Source organism: Balaenoptera ricei, chromosome 7 (genome assembly GCF_028023285.1).
Source record: "Balaenoptera ricei isolate mBalRic1 chromosome 7, mBalRic1.hap2, whole genome shotgun sequence".
NCBI lineage: Eukaryota > Metazoa > Chordata > Mammalia > Artiodactyla > Balaenopteridae > Balaenoptera > Balaenoptera ricei.
Genome location: NC_082645.1, coordinates 59,935,717 through 59,957,211, shown reverse-complemented (window position 1 = coordinate 59,957,211; position 21,495 = coordinate 59,935,717). Strand labels below are relative to the sequence as shown.

Below are 21,495 nucleotides of genomic sequence, written 5' to 3'. Positions count from 1 at the left end.
GAGTAAAAGTAAAAGACCAGTGAAAAGAACAGGGTGTTAAAATGTTATGTTATTTAGGTTATGCAAGAGCACTTTGCCCGTATCTTGAGATTTGAGTACTGAAAAAGAGAATGACTGTGCTGCCCTACATCTGGGGACTGGTGTCTCCCGGTGGCATTGCTTGCTATTTGATTAAGGCCCAAGAGAAAAAACAGAATTAAGAAAGGTGAAGGGAGGGAAGAAATTCTGGGCTTCCTTAAATCAAATACAACAAATTAGCAACCCCAGTAAAGACTGGGGAATCAATACTGTGATCCTTCTTGTATGTGTGGTGTACAAAGGTAGGGCACAAATTGTACATATGTGCATAACAAAGATGTTTAAAAAAAAAGGTAGAGCATAGGCTCTCCCTTTCAACTGTTTGGGGTCAAGTTGAAGCACCATTAGTTATTGGTTAGGTAACTTTAAGCATGTTACTTTACTTCATTCTGTGTGAGGTTTTCCTATGTAATATGGGTATAAAAATAAGACCCCTTGATAGGGAAATAGAGGTTAAATAAGATAATACATGTAAAGTGCTTAGAACAGGGCCTCAAACATGGTAAATACTTAACTTTTTTAAAATTAGTATTTATATGAAAAATAAATTGGGATTGGTGATTTACTTCCTCAAAGATTTTTTCAAATTGCAATGTATAGCATGCAGTATTTCCTTTTACTAAAATCATCCCTTTTATTTAAGAAGTACTTAAAACAATTACTCTACAAAAATAACATTTGCAGTTACTTAAAACATGAAATATCCTATATACATCTTACCTATTCCAGAAGAATATGATATAGTTTGTTAGTATGGTAAGGGCTGTGAGTCATTGTGAAAAGGGCCACATTTTAGTGGAAAGCAAAGCATTTAGCCAAAATTTGGAGGTAGGGCAGAGATCTCTTCCCTACAAGTCATCCTTCTACACCAAGGCTGCTGCTTTTGCTGCAAGCATAATGTGGTGTTAGTGGTAAGCTCAGAAAACTTGTTAGTATTAAAACCACCTTCTCCTTGGCTTGTCATACGATATATATGTGGAGCCCAAGTCATTTTATACATTTGTTCGTTGCCTTGTATTCTAAAATGGGTGCACACTTACCTACATCTGAGAGCTGGCAGGAAGTCTGTCAGCTCTTCATGGCATACCAGTGTAGTTATAGCATAATAAATGCTATTGATAATGAAATTCTCTCACTCTGATACCCATATGAGCTTCAGTTCCTTTCTGGATCTGTTCCTTAGTGATTGCTTTAGCCAACTGACTATTCATGACTGAGTCTTGGTGTTGAGATCTCAGAGGGCCATGGCCCTAAAGCCATGCTCCTTCTTCATTCTGTTTCATTTTGACCTTGATAGGACTTGAGAGGAAGAACCACCGTAGGATGGTGAGCTGAGAGTGAGAACCTATAGGCAAAGTAAGTAAAAGAAATACCACTTGATTATATGGACTAGAATTTGATATGGCAGAATCAGTTTGAGCTAAGTTAAGTGAAGCATCAGGACCACAAACCTTTTAAGGTGCTTCCAACAGTAAATTAAAACTCAAACACCTAACAAGAATTTGTGGAGATTTCTTGTTGCCTTCGTATTTCTCTGCTCTGGACTGTTGTAACTCAAACTGCCTTAGCAATTAAAGCACACCAAGACATGCCTAGAAAACTCTTACCAGGCTTCCCTCCTTTGGATATCTGCAAGTTTTATTCCTGACAAACACCTGATAACTAGGAACTATAATGAGAAGCCCTAAGTCTGTGGGAAAACTGCATTGTAATAATGTGGCCAATATTCAGACCTTTATTTCATACAAGTGTACTACTTTTCCACGTTATGCTGGCCTCATAAAACAAATTGAGAAGTGTTCTCTCCCCTATTTTCTGAAAGAGTCTGTGTAAGATTGGTGTTATTTCTTCCTTAAACATTTAATAGTCACTAGTGAAGTCATCAGGGCCTCCAGTTTTCTTTGTAGGAAGGTTTTTTGGTTTGTTTTTTTATTGTGGTAAAATATACATAAAATTTACCATTTTAACTGTTTTTAGGTGTAGAGTTCCGTGGTATTAAGTTTATTCACATTGTTGTGCAAACATCACAACCAGCCATCTCCAGAACTTTTTCATCTTCTCCCAACTAAAGCTCCATACCCATTAAACACTTAACTCCCCTTTTTCTCCTCTCCCCAGCCCCTGACAACACCATTCTACTTTCTGTGTCTATGAACTTTATTGATCACTCTAGGACTTGATTTAAGAGGAATGATATAACATCTGTCTTTTTGCAATTGGCTTATTTCACTTGGCATAATGCCTTCAAGGCTTATCCATGTTGTAGCATGTTCCAAAATTCCCCTATTTTTAAAGTCTGAATAATTTTCTATTTTATGTGTATATCACATTTTGTTTACCCATTCATCTTTGATGGACATTTGGATTGTTTCCACCTTTTGTATATTGTGAATAATGCTGCTATAAACATGGTATGCAAATATCTCTTTGAGCCCCCACTTTCACTCCGTTTGGGTATATATCCAGAAGTAAAATTGCTAGATTGTATGGTAATTCCATGCTTAATATTTTGAGGAATTGCCATACTATTTTTCGCAGCAGCTGTACCATTTTACATTCCCACCAGCAATGCACAAAGCCTCCAATTTCTCCATATCCTTACCAACACTTGTTATTTTCTTTTTTGTTTGTTTAATTATACCCATCCTAATGGATGTGATGTTTGTTTGCTTTTAATTATAAATTTTATTTACTTAATAAGTTTAGAGCTCTTTAGATTTTTTTCTTGTGCTGTTTTAGTAAGTTATTATTGGTAAACTGTATTTTTAAGGCATTTATCCCACCTAATAAATGGAATAAAATTGTTCATAATAGCTCCCTATTAGCGCTTACAAGGTCTGTAGGGTCTATGGTGATGTCTCCTCTTTCATTCCTATTATTAGAAATTTGTATTTTCTGAAACACAAATGTTTGGTATCAGTCTTGTCAGAGGTTTATCAGTTTTATTAACATTTTCAAAGAACAAACTTTTGACCTTGATCTTCCCTGTTTTGTCCATTTTCTATTTCATTGATTTATGCTTTTATTTTTTATTATTTCCTTCTTTCTACTTACTTTGCATCAAACTTACTATTTTTCTAGTTTCTTGAGATTGAAACTGAGATCATTGATTTGAGATCTTTTTTCCTTTCTAATAGAAGCATTTAAAACTATAAATTTGTTCTAAACATTGCTTTAGCTACATTCCATAAAATTTGATATTTTAAGATTTGATTATTATTCAGTTCAACATATTTTCTAATTTACCTTAAGATTTACTAACTCATGTAAATCTTAGACCCATAAGTTATTTAGAAATACATTGCTTAATTTCAAAATATTTGGGAATTTTTCTAGATATCTTATTATCATTTTATGTTTGGATAAAAAAGCAAGAATAAGCAATACACTCCTTCTTTAAAATGTAAACACAGAAATATATTTTTTAAAAGATATATCATACACAGCACTGCATAAGACAGCTGGTGAGGTTATATTAATATTAGACAAAACAGACTTCAAGAAAATGACTATTACTAGAAATAAGGAGGGGTATTTATTAATGAGTCAATTCATCAAAAATATTAACATTTAATATTGCTATTGTGGTCAGAAAACATACTCTGTATGATTTGAATACTTTGGAATTTATTAAGACTTGTCATAGCTCAGTATATGTGGTCTGCCTTGGCAGATGTTTCATGATCACTTGAAAAATTGTGTATTTTGCTGTTATTAGGTCTATTGCTCTTTCCATAAATGTCATTCAGGTCAAGTTGATAATGTTCAAAACTTCTATGTCCTTATTGATTTTTTGATAGTTCATCTCTGAGTGTTGTTCTGTTTATTACTGAGAGAGGGCTATTAAAATCTCCAAGTATTGCCGTGAATTTGTTAATTTTTCCTTTTAAAAAATTCTATTTTTGCTTCATGTATTTTGAAGCTCTGGTATTAGGTACAGGTACATTTAGGATTTTTATGTCTTGATGAATTGGCTCATCATTATTAAATGTAATAGTCTTTTTAAAAGTCTATTTTGTCTATTATTATACCTCCACTAGATTTTTTCATGCAGTGTTTGCATGGTATCTCTTTTTTTTTTTTCTTTTTTTTCAATGTACTACAGAGCCCAAGAAGACCCAGAAGATATAAAGTAGGATCGCCATTTATATAAGGTTCAAAAATAGGCAAAATTAAACAGTGTTGTTTAGGAATGCATCAGTAGATGGCAAAACTGGGGACACACAAGGAAGGAAATGAGCACCAGGAGGGGTGGGGGCTTTTGTCTGAGGTGGGAGCAGGGGCTGCTGAGCACAAGTATGCTGAAGGGCTGCTTCTTTTATGACTGTTTATTAAACATCCATGTTTTATGCACTTGTCTGTATGTATGTCAGATTTCACAACTGAATATGTGAATTATGAAAGACAAAAAAGTGGAGCTACTAAGTTGCTTCATTAAATAAGTGTAATTTTGATTCCTAACCCTTTAACTCACTCCTATACCCTCAAATGCCAGCAGGTGTAAAGGGCAGCTTCCCAAGTTTATTGCTCCCTTGTATCTCCAGAGCAATTAAAACACTGGAGGTGAACTGGAGAGATCTGGAAAGACCTAGATCCCACCACCTCAGATCAGAAGAAATGTCAGCAGCAACCCCTGCTCACCAGAAGGAATCAAGAAAGACTGCTCTTCTGCTCAAATATTTGTCCTGCTCTTTTCCCATCCCAGTCGTCATTGCACAGAGTTTATGTTTAACACCAAATGCTTGTAGGGCTACCAGGTCCCATCTCTTTTTTAATTGTAATCTATTTGTATCTTTAAAGTGCTTCTCTTATAGACAATACAGGTATGCCCTGCTTTTTGAAAGTTTGCTTTACCTCCTTCACTTTGATGAAAGACCTACATTGGTACCTGTTGTCGCTAAATGAAAGAAATCTGAAGAGGATTTTCACTTTACTTAACCAAAAATAGCTTTCAGTGTTTGTTTTGCAGTGAGCTGTTACAGAGGCGGTGCAAACCCTGAGCATCAAGAGTGGCACCTCCAAGCTCCTTCCCTGGGAACTACACTCAGCATCTCAGCATTAAGCCGCCATAGCTTTGAGCATCTGTGCTTTATCTTGATTTATTTTGTGCATCTATTAACAAGATGTGTCCTAAGGTAATTGCTTTTTTGCTTTACGCCATTTTGGCTTACAAAAGGTTTCACAGGAATCCTCTACTTTTGGATAGTGGGGGAGACCTGTATATGGTTGAGTATTGCTTTTTCATACAAATTAACAACCTGTGTCTTTTAACTGGAATCCATTTACACTTAATGTAATTACTGATACGGTTGGATTTAAATATGTCATCTTGGTATTTGTTTTCTAATTGTTCCATCTGATCTTTAGTTTCTCCTTCTTCCTTTCCTGCCTTCTTTTGGGTGAATAGAATATTTTTAGCTATGCTTCTTTGTGTTATTTCAAATGAAAGTACTACTTATCTGTACAATTTCATTATGCAAATAATATCTTAGTTAAACTTATATTCAAATTAGGGTATGCCAAAGACCTAGACATTTCTCCAAAGAAGATATACAGATTGCCAACAAACACATGAAAGGATGCTCAACATCACTAATCATCAGAGAAATGCAAATCAAAACTACAGTGAGGTATCACCTCACACCGGTCAGAATGGCCATCATCAAAAAATCTACAAACAATAAATGCTGGAGAGGGTGTGGAGAAAAGGGAACCCTCTTGCACTGTTGGTGGGAATGTAAACTGATACAGCCACTATGGAGAATAGTATGGAGGTTCCTTAAAAAATTAAAAATAGAATTACCATATGACCCAGCAATCCCACTACTGGGCATATACCCTGAGAAAACCATAATTCAAAAAGAGTCATGTACCACAATGTTCATTGCAGCTATACTTACAATAGCCAGGACATGGAAGCAACCTAAGTAAGTGTCCATCGACAGATGAATGGATAAAGAAGATGTGGCACATATATACAATGGAATATTACTCAGCAATAAAAAGAAATGAAATTGAGTTATTTGCAGTGAGGTGGATGGGCCTAGAGTCTGTCATACAGAGTGAAGTAAGTCAGAAAGAGAGAAACAAACACCGTATGCTAACACATATATATGGCATCTAAAAAAAAAAAAAAAAAGGGTTCTGAAGAACCTAGCGGCAGGACCGGAATAAAGATGCAGATGTAGAGAATGGACTTGAGGACACGGGGAGGGTGAAGGGTAAGCTGGGGTGAAGTGAGAGAGTGGCATGGACTTATATATACTACCAAATGTAAAACAGATAGCTAGTGGGAAGCAGCCGCATAGCACAGGGAGATCAGCTTGGGGCTTTGTGACCACCTAGAGGGGTGGGATAGGGAGGGTGGGAGGGAGACGCAAGAGGGAGGAGATATGGGGATATATGTATATGCATAGCTGATTCACTTGGTTATGAAGCAGAAATCAACACACCATTGTAAAGCAATTATACTCCAGTAAAGATGTTTTAAATAAATAAATAAACTTTGCACTCCAGGAAAAAAAAAAAAAGCAAATTAGGGTATGCCAAAAGAGAGTTAATAGAGGGTACATAAAGAGAGTGGGACTCTCTAGTGGCAGAAACCAATTTTCTCTACCAGAATTCTTTCGGGAGCTGACCCTGCCCTTCTCTTTTTTTCTCATCACAAAATGGAACCATGACCTAGTAAACATTAAGCTAACATGATAGTCATAACAAAGCACGTATGTATTAATCGTTGCAGTGACTATAACTGGATAGCTGCCTGTATAGCGTCAACTCTTCAGTCACTTCCTTCTTCCACACTGCAAGGATCTAAGGAGCCACCTTGGGAAATATGAAGTAACTTCCTTCCAATTAAATTTATGTCAGACAAGTACCATTTTTGTGTAGTCAGTCAAACAATTAATTCACAAGCAGCTTGGTGCTGCCCTTAGAAGTTTGCGATTTACTTCAGAAAGCGTTTATGTAGTTTTATTATGTATCTATGTTTATTATACAGTTTACTATATATTTATATAATAAAAAAGATAAAGAGCATTGCAAGGCTGTTGTAGATAATACATAAATGAAATAAAGATGTTTGTGTGGTTAATTAGAAGAACAGCTGCCTAAGCTGGACAAATTGCCACATGTTTAGGCCCTGGCTACACCGTGTTTTTCTATGGGCTAGCAGTCTGCAAGGCACACACTTCCCTGACATTTTCCTGAATTGCCTAATATCCAATCTGGTTATGCCTTTTTGTCTCCAGCTGTCTATAGATGTTCTTGGTCATTTATAGTGAGAGAAACATTATCTTTTTTTCCCTTCTCTTCCTCTTCGATATATAGATAGATATAGATAAGTATCACGTGATTATTTGAAGGATTGAAATTTCATTTTGATTTGGCTTTCCTGGGTGGAAAACATTTACATCATTTCATACTTTTGAGCATGAATTGCCTCTTTTTCTAGGTGTAATCCTTTTCTACTCTTAAGCATACGGAAGATTTTATGAATAATGTTCAGTGCAGAAAGAGAGCTCTAAAAATAATTGTGCTGGTAGGGTTTTGTTAGTCTTATGTGGAACAGTGACAGGAGAAAAGAACAAAGGCACATCAGAGGAAAGGTAGTGGTAGGCAGAGCATTTGATTTCATTTGCCTCCACCAAAGAGCTTGCATTTAGTGGAGAAGGAAAAACAAATAAGAAACAGGAGATCTGCACTAGCTATTGAATGTTTCATTTCTCATCACTGTTAGTCACATTTGAATGGAATCATTGCAGTCTTTTTGGTCTGTATAACTAAGCCTTTTTTTCCCAAAAGGAAAATCTTGAATTTTATGTTTAAAAGCACAATGAGATGTTTTTGACATTCTGCAGTTTGTTTTGGAATTCATAGTCTTAAAACCCATTGACTTTCAGTAAGGTGGTAAAGGGTGTACAATACATGTCACTTTTTATGCCTGATAGCACCTGGGATAGTCTCTAATGCATATTATATATACACACCTTTTAGCATCTGTTTCTACCTGAGAGCTTACAGCGTTAGGCTGAATGTTGCGATTAACAACTGAATCGGGGTGAAATGCCAAGCGATATTACAATGGATTCTTATTGGAAAAAATAAGCTCTTTAGAGCTTATTTTTGATACTTTTCCATGAAGGTTTTAAGCCGACATATACGCCAGTACATAATTAAAATAACATACTCTTTAAATGTTTAAGTTATTCTCCAGAAATGGAGATAGATTTGGCTAATCAAATGATGATTCTCCTCTTGAGCTGAGATTTAAGCATGCGTTTTGTACAGGGAAATCTATTTTGCAAATGCATTACTGATTATTCTTTAAAATGTATGTATACAGGGTTGTTAGAATTAAGAATTGTTGGGATCATATCTTAATATAGTATTTACTTATTTATTTTACCAATATTCATATTATTCAGCCCAGCCCAGGGAATGAGATTTTAAAAATTTGTTTTCTTATTCTGCTCCTATACTTGGGTTTTTGGTCTAGCGGTCATCAAATATTCCCTAGAAATACATTTGCGTAGAATTCCCAAAACAAAATAATAAAATCACTTAAAAAAACTTCTTAGAATACAAAATCCAGATTCTGGGCTTACATGCTTTGGTCATGTGCTAAAAATTATATAAGCAAATACCAAACAAAGCAAAGTTGATCAAGGCTGTGACTTATAAAGAACGCCAGGCAATGTTGCACACTCCAAATATTCTTTTCCCTTCTCTTGGCCTGAAAAATACTTCAGGAAAGAAGCTACCATGCCCATCTTTCATTTCAAATTTTTTAGTTTTCATGTCCTTTCTCAGCTTGTAAACCTTTTAGACCAGTTTTTGGCTCTTAGATAAATAATATATTGTTTAATCCATATTGACTAATTAACTGTTTGTAACTTTCCAGGTACTGATTAGGATGAATGTGATTTGGAGAAATTATTTTTCTTGTCTAAGGATAAGAAAGGTGCCTCACAGATGCCAAAGTAGTTATCACCCAGTGGCCCCTCTGGGATCAAGGATTTTAACTGATCCAGCCAAAGTTTTTGAACACAACATGTGGTAAGTTATCTTTTTAGGTGTGATATAATGTATGTACATTAAGCGTCACCAGTGTTATTATTTTCATTTAGTGCCAGAAAAGGATTTTTTAAATTGAGCACTTACGTTGTTGAAGTTAAAAGCAAGGGTAACTGATCCTAACTTAAATGTTGTCAATTCTGAATTTCTTTGCAAAGAGAATTAGAAAAGTGAAGTTTCCCAAGTGCTTTCCTCAGCTTTGGGTTCTTGCAGGCCCTCCCTGCTCACCTCTGATCCTGATTTGGCAGCATATCACAGAGGGGGCTTCTTTTCTAGGTAGAGCCCTCCACTTGCCTCTTTTACAAGTACTTATCAATCAGCAAATGTGTACTCAGTACCTGCTGCTTACTGAGCACCAGGGAAAACACATTGGTTTGACCTTAATTCATGCTTTTAGGAAATCCACCCTCTATTTGTGAAGATAGATGGGTATTTATAGGAAAAACTGATAATTAGGAATACAAGACAGCAAATTGTAGGGGCCCAGAGTGTTCTTATAAGGCATAGGTCTATATAAGAACAACTCAACAATGTAGAATCACTTCTATTTTGGCATAGTCAGGAAGATTTTTTTTTTCAGCTTTATTGAGTTATAATTGGCATATAAAGGAAGGTTTAAGTGGGGAAACTGAGATATTTATTCTTTCTCCAGTACCCAGTATGGTGCCTGACACATAAATATTTGTGGAATAATAAGTAAAGCTGGAGTAAGGGCACTCTAGGTGGGTAGACAGTCATATCCACCTAGATGAGGAAGTATAAGGCATATTCAGGAGAACAGGATAGTTTGTCTAAAATAAAGGCTCTTCTAGGAGATTGGTAAATGATAAGGTTGGAATGGTAATAGGCCAGGTGTGGGGTAGGAGCAAGATTGTGTGTGGTCTTAAATTCACACCTGAAGTGAAAGGTATTACAGAGCCACTAAAGAGAAATGGCATTCATTATACATAGTATATTAAGTATAAGTATTTGGATAACAGTATAAGGATAGATAAGCAGGTAGAACTAGAAGCAGAAAAGGGCCAATAAGAGAGAGATTGTAAGGGAAGAAAAAATAGAACTTGACTCTGAAGGTTTTTTTTTTTGTTTTTTTTTTTTTACTCATTTATTTTTGGCTGTGTTGGGTCTTCGTTTCTGTACGAGGGCTTTCTCTAGTTGTGGCAAGCGGGGGCCACTCTTCATCACGGTGCGCGGGCCTCTCACTATCGCGGCCTCTCTTGTTGCGGAGCGCAGGCTCAGCAATTGTGGCTCATGGGCCTAGTTGCTCCGCGGCATGTGGGATCTTCCCGGACCAGGGCTCGAACCCGTGTCCCCTGCATTAGCAGGCAGATTCTCAACCACTGCGCCACCAGGGAAGCCCCAACTCTGAAGGTTTGATCCTAGGTGAGTAATAGAAGTAGGAAAATCAAGAGGTAAATTGATTTTTTTAAAAATATAATAGAAGAAAAACAGGTGGTTTATCTTCTTTTTTTAAACTGAAGTGTAGTTGATGTACAATATTATATAAGTTACAGGTATAAAATATAGTGATTCACAATTTTTAAAGGTTATACTCCATTTATAGTTATAAAATATTGGCTGTATTCTCATCCTTGTAGCTTATTTTATACATAATAGTTTGTACCTCTTAATTCCCTATCCCTATATTGCCCCTCCCTCTTCTCTCTCCCCCCGGTAACCACTAGTTTGTTCTCTATGTCAAACAGGTGGTTTCTTATAAAGTTAAATATACACTTACCATATGACACAGCAATTCCACCCACTCCTAGGTATTTACCAGAATAAATGAAAACATATGTCCACATAAAGACTTGTATATGAGTGCTCATAACAGATATAGGAATTTGACAAAATAAGAGGTATTTACCTCTTATTCCTATTTTGGAATAAAGATGGTGCATTTAATTTTAGATATTTTGAATAGGTTTTGAGAGAGGGACATCCTGAGAAAAATGTCCAGAACATAGACTCCACTGCTAGGAAGCAGTCAGGGCTGAAGATGTGAGGTGGGGTATAATATCTGCAGACAAGATTGTTATCTGACTAGCGTTGGGAGCAGGACCTCTAGGGCTGGGAAAATAATTCATGGACTTTCTGTGTTTATATTGCAACAGAATATCAATTTTAAAAGGAAATAGATTGACTTTTTCTTAATTAGTCCTGCACTATACATATGGTGGCCACTACCCACATATGGTTTTTGAGCACTTGAAACCTGGTTAGTCTGAAGTGTGAGATGTGCTATAACATTTTGAAGACTTAATACAAGTAAAAGGTAAAGTATATCATTAATAATTTTTGTACTTAATTATTCAATAAATGTTAAAATGATATTATTTTGGATATATTGAATTACAGTATATTATTAAAATTAATTTCCTTTCTTTTCACTTTTTTTATCATGGCTACGAGAAAATTTTAAATTACATGCGTGGCCGACATTATACTTTCTTGGACAGTTGCTAAGTTAAACCATTTTGACTATCACCAGCAATTTGGACAGTTATAATAGGCTGTGAGATAATTGTCAGTTAAACCTTCAGAGGAACTTCTGGTCCTAGGCAAGCTCCTCATTTGCCAGGTTTTTTGTTTTGTTTTGTTTTGTTTTTTGTCAGTAGACTCTAGTGATTTAGTTGTCTACACCTCTTTTTCCATTTGCTATCACTAGCTTTTTTGCCCAAGATTCCTGCCTGCCCATTTAAGTTCTGTTTTGTCATAGGCTCTCGGGGAAGCAAGGGTCATCTGGTTCAGTGCCTCTCAGATACTGTGGGCTAGCTTAGGGCTGCTGCACAAGAATCCCTTGAGGTATGGCCCAGGAATTTCTAATTTGAAAAAGTTCTTTTAGTAATTCTGTTGAGCTACCAGTTTTAGGAATCCTTGATGCAGTCCAATGGTTTCAAACTTCAGCAGAATTTTTTTTCCAAGTGAAGGCTTAACATAGAATCCCAATATTTAAAAGGTAAAAACAAACCTACTCTGAGTGAAGTGAAGTGGTCATAGAGGCTTGGGGCATCGACAGCTCCACTTCCCTTTTCCTCTCCCACCCCTCCCTCCCTCTAGCAGCCTAGAGGACCTTTAGGGTTCAGCTGACCAGAGTTTGAAAAACCTTGATGTGGTCTCTACAGCCATCCTCCTCCATAGCATACCCCCAAAGAAGTTACCCTGCCTGTGCAGGATACCTCCAGTGAACTCTCTCCAAAGGCAGATACATACTGTAATAATAAAAAAATAATAATTTTCTCCAAGGGAAGAGGAAAGTAGTTGCTTCACATCACCTCCCCACGTCCTCCACCCCAGTTCCCCCCATTTTTTTGCTTGAAGAGAAGATAAGTAAATTAAACTGAAAACCAGAAGACTGGTTTACTTTCTCCTTACTTCAAGTCCAAAGTTTTGTCTAAAAGTTCTCACTTCCTTCCTTATTTCCTCCTTTATATTTAAGAATAATGTCTCCTCATGCTGAATTTTGATTTTTTAAGAAGTTTCTTAACAAGTACATGTCAATTTTCTCTCAGAGATGTTGATCAGAATTGTGTACAGTTCATTTTTCCCTTTACCCTCTAGTTTAGTTAATAAGAACTATTTACTCTATATATGGACCTCTTGTTAAAAATCTTTTGAGAAAAAATAAAAATACCCTTTTTCTTCAGTTTCTATATCCTGAGTAATATTTGCCCTCCAGATTCTGGATATTACTAGTATTTACATCTGCCTATAGGCTCTTAATTCTTGATAGTTTAGTTAAGTGAATTTCACATAACATAAAATTAACCATTTTAGGTGAACAGTTCAGTGGCATTAATTACATTCACGATTTTGTGAAACCAGCATCTCTATCTAGTTCCAAAACATTTCCATCACTCTAAAGTAAAATCCCTTATCCATTAGGCCTCTTATACTCATGCTACAGTTCCCAGCCCCTGGCAACCACCAATCTGTGTTTCGTCTCTAGAGAACTACCTCTTCTGCATATTTCGTATAAATGAGATTATACAATATGTGATCTTCTGTGTCTGGCTTCTTTCCCTTAGCATAAAGTCTTGGAGATCCATCCATATTGTAGCATGTATCGGTACTTGATTCCTTTTTATGACAGAATAGTATTCCATTGTGTGTATATACCATAGTTGGTTTATCCACTCATTCACTGATGGACATTTAAGCTATTTCCACCTTTTGGCTCTTGTGAACAGAGCTGCTGTGAACATGTGTGTACATGTAGTTGTTTGAGTCACCTAGGAATGGAACTGTGGGGTCATGTGGTAATTCTATATTTAACTTTTTGCGGAACCGCCAAACTTTTCCACAGTGACTAAATCATTTTGTATTCCACTTACAGTCTTTTAGTTATACTTAGTACATTTATCAATTTGGGGGGCACTGACGTGAAACTATATTCAGAGTGCTTGTGAGACATGGCCCAGACATCTGTCTGTATTGAGCAAATTACACAGTTACATGGAAAAATCATTCCTTATTCCACGCTGTTCCTGGTTTAAGTGTATAGGAACTTTTCAGGGGATCCCTGAAATTTATAAGGAAGCAGTAAGCACCTGTATTATCATACAACTAAATCAGCTAGGCCAGCAGCTTTCAAGCTTTTTGGCATGACCCACAGTAAGGATAACAGTTTACATCATGGAACAGTACCTGTTTGTATAACACATGCACATATATGAAACAGGAACAGAAGTTTCCTATGCAGTTTTACCATGTAAGACATGCACTCATAGTTTCCATTTGTTCTTTTCTGCTCCATTTTTGTTTATTTCTCTTTTTAAATGTAGATAGGCTAACTAAATTGATTTCATGACTCACTAAAAGTGTCATGACCTTTAGTTTAAAAGCACTGAGCTAAGTGATTCTCTGTAGATCCAAGGTAAGACCTATATCCTGTAACATGACTTTCTGTTACATAACCCATTTAAATAATTGACTGTTTCCAGCATGCCAATAGAGTTCAGGTATCAAGAATTCTTTCTTACTATATAGTCTGAATTTTCTTTGTACAATAATTTGTCATGAGAGGCAATCTAGATGTTAAAAGAGGCAGTCTACATGTCTAACTTCAGGAAGTTACTTAATCTCTCTGTGCCTCAGTTTCCTCATCTCTAAAATGGGATAATAATAGTAATATTAACCTCATAGAGTTGTTGTAAGGATTGAATTAACATATATATAATATAAATTGTATATACATGATAAATAAGCAACACATAAGAATTAACTGTATTATTATTATTATTACCATTTCCTAACATGTACTTTAGTTACTTATGTATCTGTTTTATCTTCGTTATTAGATTGTATGACTCTTCAGAGAAGAGCTTAGCTTATATCTGTTTCATTGCTATATTCTCTATATTTTAGGCACCCAATAAGTTTGTTTGAATAAGTGAATCAATGTAGAGAAATAGGAGATCCAGTTCATGTCTACTCGAAATTTACAGCTGGACTGAGAGTTAATATCGTAGCTATTAAAAATAAAATTAAATAAATAAAAAATAAATTTTAAAAATATCATAGCTAAACATGGGCTTCAGAACCCAAAAAGTCTGAATTTAAGCCCTGACTCTACCCCTTTCCAGCTGTAGGAATTTGAGCAAGTTTTTTTCATGAGGTGTTGTGAGTATTAAAGGAAATAAATATGTAAAACATTTAGTAGTAGTAAGCTCCCTAAAAGGCATCATTCTTGTTATTATTATAAGATGGAGAGTTGAGATATATACCAATGAATAAATAAACAGTATAGAGGACTGTGCAGGGTCATACAGTGAAGACAGTGAAGACCATAGGAATAGTCTTCAGAATAGGAAGAGATTTTTGAGATGGGGATGTAAGAAAGTCAATAAGATTTCATAGAGTAGGTAGGATTTAACCTGGGCTCTGAAGGATGAGGAGGATTTAAATAGTGAAAACCCTTTTGTTCTAGACATGAGCATGAGCAAAGATGTGCATTGTACATGAGGTAAATTTCGTGTACAAAAGCAAGCAAATAGACCAGCCCACTGGGAAGAGAGGTTTCACATTTTGAAACCGGGTAAATGGTGTGACAAAAGAAGTATTTTAGGAGAATTAATCAGGCTCTGTTGTTCAGGACACCTAGAGTTAACCATTATAGAACATGAAATGATACCTTTTTTCCTCAGCACTTTTGTTTTATTGACATGTACCCATCACTGGGCTAGGTTCAGAGAAGTACTCAGGAGACGAACAGCAGATGATCACTGCTCTAAAGGAGCTCTAGTCTGTTTCACTAAGAAGCCTGAGTCCTCCAGGTAAAGAAGATGGGATGAATCTGAAAAACAAAGTATTCCTCCTCCAACAAAATGAATAAGAAGTAGTAAAAGCAAGCAAAAACTATGCCAACCGCAACTACAAGAGTTCATACTGTTCGTACATAGGCAGTTAGTGACCAAGGAAAGAAACTGTAGATTCGTGTGTGGCTCAGAGTGGCTCCTAACTCTATCTTTATCCCTCAGAAGCAGTACTAGGGAAAGGTCAGCTGACAAGTCATTACTCATACTCATTAAGCAGCCCTAGCAAAGGTTGAGAAAGAGCCCTTGAAAATAAATGTTCTTACCTATCACAGAAGAATTTGAGGTCTTAGTAGAGCAGGGAAAATCATGGGGCTCACCATTTCCCAGAGTTCCCATGCTGAATCGAGGAAACTATCCAAAGCCCAAAGGAAACCCCCTTAGGAATAGGACACATCCTAACTAGGTAAGTGAAACCTAGCATAGATAGGACTTAATAAATCTCAAAAAAAAAAAAAAAAAAAGCAGACCCAGACCCTCATAAAGTAAAGGCTGCCAACTACCCAGTGGAGTTCCCCCTTCTCCCCCACCTCTGACACCCTCAGATTACAGAAAAGTGCAGAGGATACATAATACCCAGCCTTCAAACTAAGCTTACAGAGAAAGATAAACCTGAGTAAGGTTTGGTGTCAAGAGAATTTATCTGCCAACAAACCAGAGAGGAAAGAAGGAAGGAGGGGAGAAAGAACATAGCATGCACTATGGATTAGTTTGCATTTTCCAATATTTTATGTAAAGGGAATCACAATATATACTCTCTTTTTTTTCTGGCCACTTTTACTAAGGATCATTATTTTTAGATTTATGCATGTTGTTGCATATATCAATAGTTTGTTTATTTTTATGACTGATAAAAGACAGAATAAAATCAGACTATATAAAAAGCTCTCAAAATTCAATAAACAAACAATAAAAATGGGCAAAATTTTGAACAGACACTTCACCTAAGAAGACACACAGATAACAAGCATATGAAAAGATGCTCAAACATCAGTAGTCATTAGGGAAGTGCAAATTAAAGTCACAATGAAATACTACTACACATTTATTAGAACAGCTAAAATTCAAAATACTGTACCAATACTGTTGGTGAAGATGTAGAGGAACTGGAATTTTCATACACTGCTGGTGGGAATATAAATGGTGTAACCACTTTGGAAAACAGCTTGGCAGTTTCTTAAAAAATTAAACATACAACCTCTATATGATTCAGCCATTCCATTCCTAGATATTTATCCAAGAGAAAAGAAAGCATACAAATACTTTTACATGATTGTTCATAGCAGCTTTATTTGTAATAGCCAAATTTGGAAACAACCCAAATGTCCATCAACGAGTAAATGGATAAACAAATTGTGGTATATCTATATAATGAATACTACTAATAAAAAAGGAATGAAACTATTGATACACACAACAACATGAATGAATTTCAAAATAATTATGCTGAGTTAAAGAAGCTAGAAATAAAGAGTATGTACTTTACTTTTACTGTACTAGAAAATGCAAACTAATCTATAGAGGCCAACAACAGATCAGTGGTTGTTAGTGAAGCAGGAGCGGGGTGTGGCGAGAAGGGGAGGGGTGGAAGGGAGGGATCACAAAGGTGCACAAGAAAACTTGAGAGTGATGGATATATTCATTAACTTGGTTGTGGTGACGTTTTCATGCATATTACATTTGTCAAAATGTATCGAATCATATACTTTAAATGTATGCTGTATGTCAGTTATACCCCAATAAAGCCATTAAAAAATATGGTTACATCCATACATTGGAAAACAATGTAGCAGTTAATAAAAATAAGAGAGATCCATGTGTATTGATATCAAGAGTTGGCTATGGTATGTCATTAAACAAAAAGAGCAAGTTGCAGAAAAGTATCTCTAGTATGGCCTCGTTTTTATTAAGGAATTTCTATACGTGTGCTACAGTATATACATATCTTTGTTTTTATATACACAGAGAAATGTCTGGAAAGGTCCACATCATACTGATAACTGTTTCTCTCAGGGATGGACGTGGGGATAAGAAGTAGGGTAGAGATGAAACTTCGTATTTTTTATAAGCATTAGTATTATTTGAATTTTGATTTTTTTAAAAGAAATACTACTATGTACATATGTACCCCATGTACATATTCCCATCTTACTGTCTATCTGATAAAGTCTTTGTTCTTTAATAATCAATTACAACTCCTCATCTTCCTAACAGTTTTGAGTTCTACCAAATCTTCTTCATTTTTGTGTCCCCAGTTCACAGCCCAGTGCCTAATAGATATAGGTTGTCAATAAATGTCTAATGAGAGAAGTAAATATTGTTTTTTTTCCAGCAGCTGTGACCTCTATTCCCTTGTATGCAGAAGTGGGAAGGCATTGGTTCTTTCTGTGTGTCTTTTGTAAGTCATTCATTCCTAAGTAAGAAACTGATTTACTAATAAAAATAATCAACTGAAATATTTATTACGGCCAAAAAAGATAAGTGGAAAGCCAGGACTCAGAAATATAAATTAGTGTCAATAGTAGAAAAGATTTAATTGAAGTTAGTTCAATTATTCTCTGATTTACCTATAACAACTATATTTTATCCATCTGAGACATTTTTTTACCGATTAACATCTCTGTGAAGTCATGGCATTTCTTAAAATTGATGGCATCTTACAATTGTAATTGGAAGTGTTTTTTTCTTTCTTACTGGTACAGAAAATAATGGTGTCTTAGATTTGATGAAATAGGATAATTATAATTTCAAAGTATGTAGTCTTAATTGTACACTGTTTTGAGAACTATTACATTTATTTTACTAATACAAAAACTAAGAGACATCGATAATATAAATTACTTTCCACTGCCATACATCAAGGTTAACATTTGAATATTTGTTATATTGTTAGAGAAGCATGAAAACCTTTTGTTATATGGATAAATAGGCAACAGACATAAAAGATTGACCCAGAAGGAAGTACCTGTGAACATATGGGAAAATATACAACAGTAAAAGAAATACAAATCAAAACAATTTGGTACCTTTTTAGAGCTACTTAAAATAACACCAGAAAAGAAAGAAAAAGAGAGAGAGAGAAATTTAAGATAACACCCTATCCTGGTAGCATTGTAAGTTAATACAATCTGGTTATATTTCTGTTTATTTTTTGTCTCATCTGTTCTTTTATTTTTCCCTACTGGCTTTTTGGCTATACATCTTTCGATTATTTTTTGTATGTTATTTTAGAGCAATAGTTTCAAACATTTTGGTCTTAGGACCCCTGTACACTGTTAAATCATTGGGGACCCCAAAGACCTTTTGTTTATGTGGATTATATCTATTGATATGTTCCATATTAGAGATTGAAACTGAACATTAAAATATTAATTCATTTTAAAACAACAATAATAAACTCATTACATGTTAACATAAATTACATATTTTCATGAAAATATCTATTTGCTTCCAAAAAATATCATGCAAGGAGTGCATTGTTTTAAATGTTTGTAAGTCTCTTTAATGTCTGGCTTAATGGAAAAAGCTGGATTCTCATATGTGCTTCTTCATTTAATCTTTTGTGTAATGTTGTTTAGGTTGAATTATATGAAGGAAATTTGGCCTCACACAGATATGTACTTGTAAAAGAGAGGAGTTTTATAATAGCGTCTTAAGATAATTTTAGATATTTTTCTTTTTTTTTTTTGGCTGTGCCCCACATCTTGTGGGATCTTAGTTCCCTGACCCGGGGTTGAACCCTGGCCCTCGGCAGTGAAAGCGCAGGAGTCCTAACCACTGGACCTGGACCACTGGGGAATTCCCCATATTTTTCTTTCCTTTTTTAAAAATATTTATTTATTTATTTATTTATGGCTGTGTTGGGTCTTTGTTGCTGCCCGCGGGTTTTCTCTAATTGCGGCAAGCAGGGGCTACTCTTCATTGTGGTGCACGGGGGTCTAATTGTGGTGGCTTCTCTTGTTGCAGAGCACAGGCTCTAGGCGCGCGGGCTTGCTTCACTAGTTGTGGCTCACAGGCTCTAGAGCACAGGCTCAGTAGTTGTGGTGCACGGACTTAGTTGCTCCGCGGCATGTGGGATCTTCCCAGACCAGGGCCCAAACCTGTGTCTCCTGCGTTGGCAGGTGGATTCTTAACCACTGTGCCACCAGGGAAGCCCCCCCATATTTTTCTTGATACTACATTAAATCTCAGCAGCAGCAGTTTCTTAGTTGCAATATGGAATATGAAACCATATCAATGAACTTTTGGTATTGTGCTATATTATAATCCATTGTTACACCTTATACTTTTTTTTTTAATAAATTTATTTATTTTATTTATTTATTTTTGGCTGCGTTGGGTCTTCGTTGCTGTGCGCCGGCTTTCTCTAGTTGCGGTGAGTGGGGACTACTCTCCGTTGCGGTGTGCGGGCTTCTCATTGCGGTGGCTTCTCTTGTTGCGGAGCATGGGCTCTAGGCGCGCGGGCTGCAGTAGTTGTAGCTCATGGGCTCTAGGGCGCAGGCTCAGTAGTTGTGGTGCACGGACTTAGTTGCTCCGCGGCATGTGGGATCTTCCCGGACCAGGGCTCGAACCCGTGCCCCCTGAACTGGCAGGCAGATTCTTAACCACTTTGCCACCAGGGAAGCCCACACCTTATATTTTGAATTTTTTTTTTTAACCTATGCATCATTTTATGACATCATGTATGGATAATTTGGAAAGTTTAGTTCCCTGTTTTATGTAGATTCAGATGACACATTTCATTATACAATATTCAAAAATCACATTTGTTAATACACCATTATTCCCATCAGGAAAAATCTCTTAAGTATTGGGAGCTATCAAACTCATGGTGGTGGACACAACCTTTCCAAAATCCTAATTTTTCCTTGAAAGCACAAAATTTATCTTTGACAGCAAATACTTTTTCTTTTCTTAAAGTGATAGGCTCATTTTGTTTACTTTTAAGATGCCGAATACTCAAGTCTGAATAGTTATAGTTTGTCTACAGTTGCTCTTTCAAGTAAAAATAGCATTCCATGAAAAAAGCATATAATTTAGTTCACAATGCAAACAATCATACAAGTACTTTTCTACAAGTCAGTCATCAGACTTCAGTGTGCAGCTTTTTGCATGCCTCCCATTTTGTCACATAGAATATTAAAAATATATTTACTGAAGGGTAATATGTTATCCTCCTCCTTCACATGCTAAAAGTTTTGATTATATGGTGGACATTATGGGTGATATCTTATGTGAAATCTGGATTATGTTGTCTTCCTTTAAAGGTGTTGAGTTTTTTTTCCTGGCAAGTGGTTAAATTATTGCCAAATCTTCTTGGTCAAGTCAGATTTAATTTTAGGTGCTGTTCAGGTGAAATTATTTTGATATTTTCTGAATCTAGCATGGTTCTTATTCCTATAGCATGGCATTTCTGGGGTCTTAACTGAATACCTGAAGTGTTCAGAGAGGTCTCTCCGCTCTGGCTTAGCCAGAACTCCAGTATCTCCAAGCACTGCACTGCCTATGCAGACTTCAGGGGCCCTCCCCTTTGTCCAACCCCCTCTTGTTCAGTATTCTGCTGCACAAAGTCTCACCATCTCAGCAGCTCTGAATCTTGATTTCTGCCTTCTCAACTCACAAAACTGCCACTCAGTGAGTCAGCCAGGCTCTGCTTGGGCTCTACCTCTGCACCACAGTCTAGAACATGTCCCAGACAGAAAGCCAGGGTAAATGTGGGAGCTGACCTTTTGTGTTTCTCTTCTTTTAAGGATCACAGTCCTGTGCTGTCTGAAGTGTAGTCCAGTGCCTAAAAGCAATTGCTTTATATACTATTTAATCCAGTTTTATTATTGTTTATAGCAGAAGGATAAGCCTATTTCTAGGTACTCTGTCATGGCGCAAATCACAAGTCCTATACAGCAGTTTTAAGCCATAATTATGAAGATTTTGTAGCTATGTAGAAGAGTGTTTTTGTGTGTGTGTGTGTATCCATAAATACAGGAAGAGAACTTGAAAAGTTAAGAACTGTTAATTGATTAGGATATTT

At 36.1% G+C, this 21,495-nt stretch overlaps 1 protein-coding gene across 6 annotated transcripts in view; it reads left to right on the top strand.

Moving 5' to 3' along the window:
• METTL8 (methyltransferase 8, tRNA N3-cytidine) overlaps positions 1-21,495 on the top strand; it is an 85,766-nt gene that overhangs the window by 28,654 nt on the left and 35,617 nt on the right. For 4 of the 6 annotated variants that reach the window (XR_009504118.1, XM_059927252.1, XM_059927246.1 and 1 more), the window contains exons 2-3: positions 5,048-5,213; positions 8,981-9,135. Coding sequence is in view for 5 of the 6 variants with exons in the window: in XM_059927252.1 (XP_059783235.1) it covers positions 5,202-5,213; positions 8,981-9,135 (167 nt within the window). In the remaining variant the exon portion in view is untranslated. Of the gene's footprint in view, positions 1-1,414; positions 1,435-5,033; positions 5,214-8,980; positions 9,136-21,495 lie in introns of those variants that run through there. The other 2 variants (XM_059927248.1, XM_059927249.1) reach the window with 2 other exon arrangements.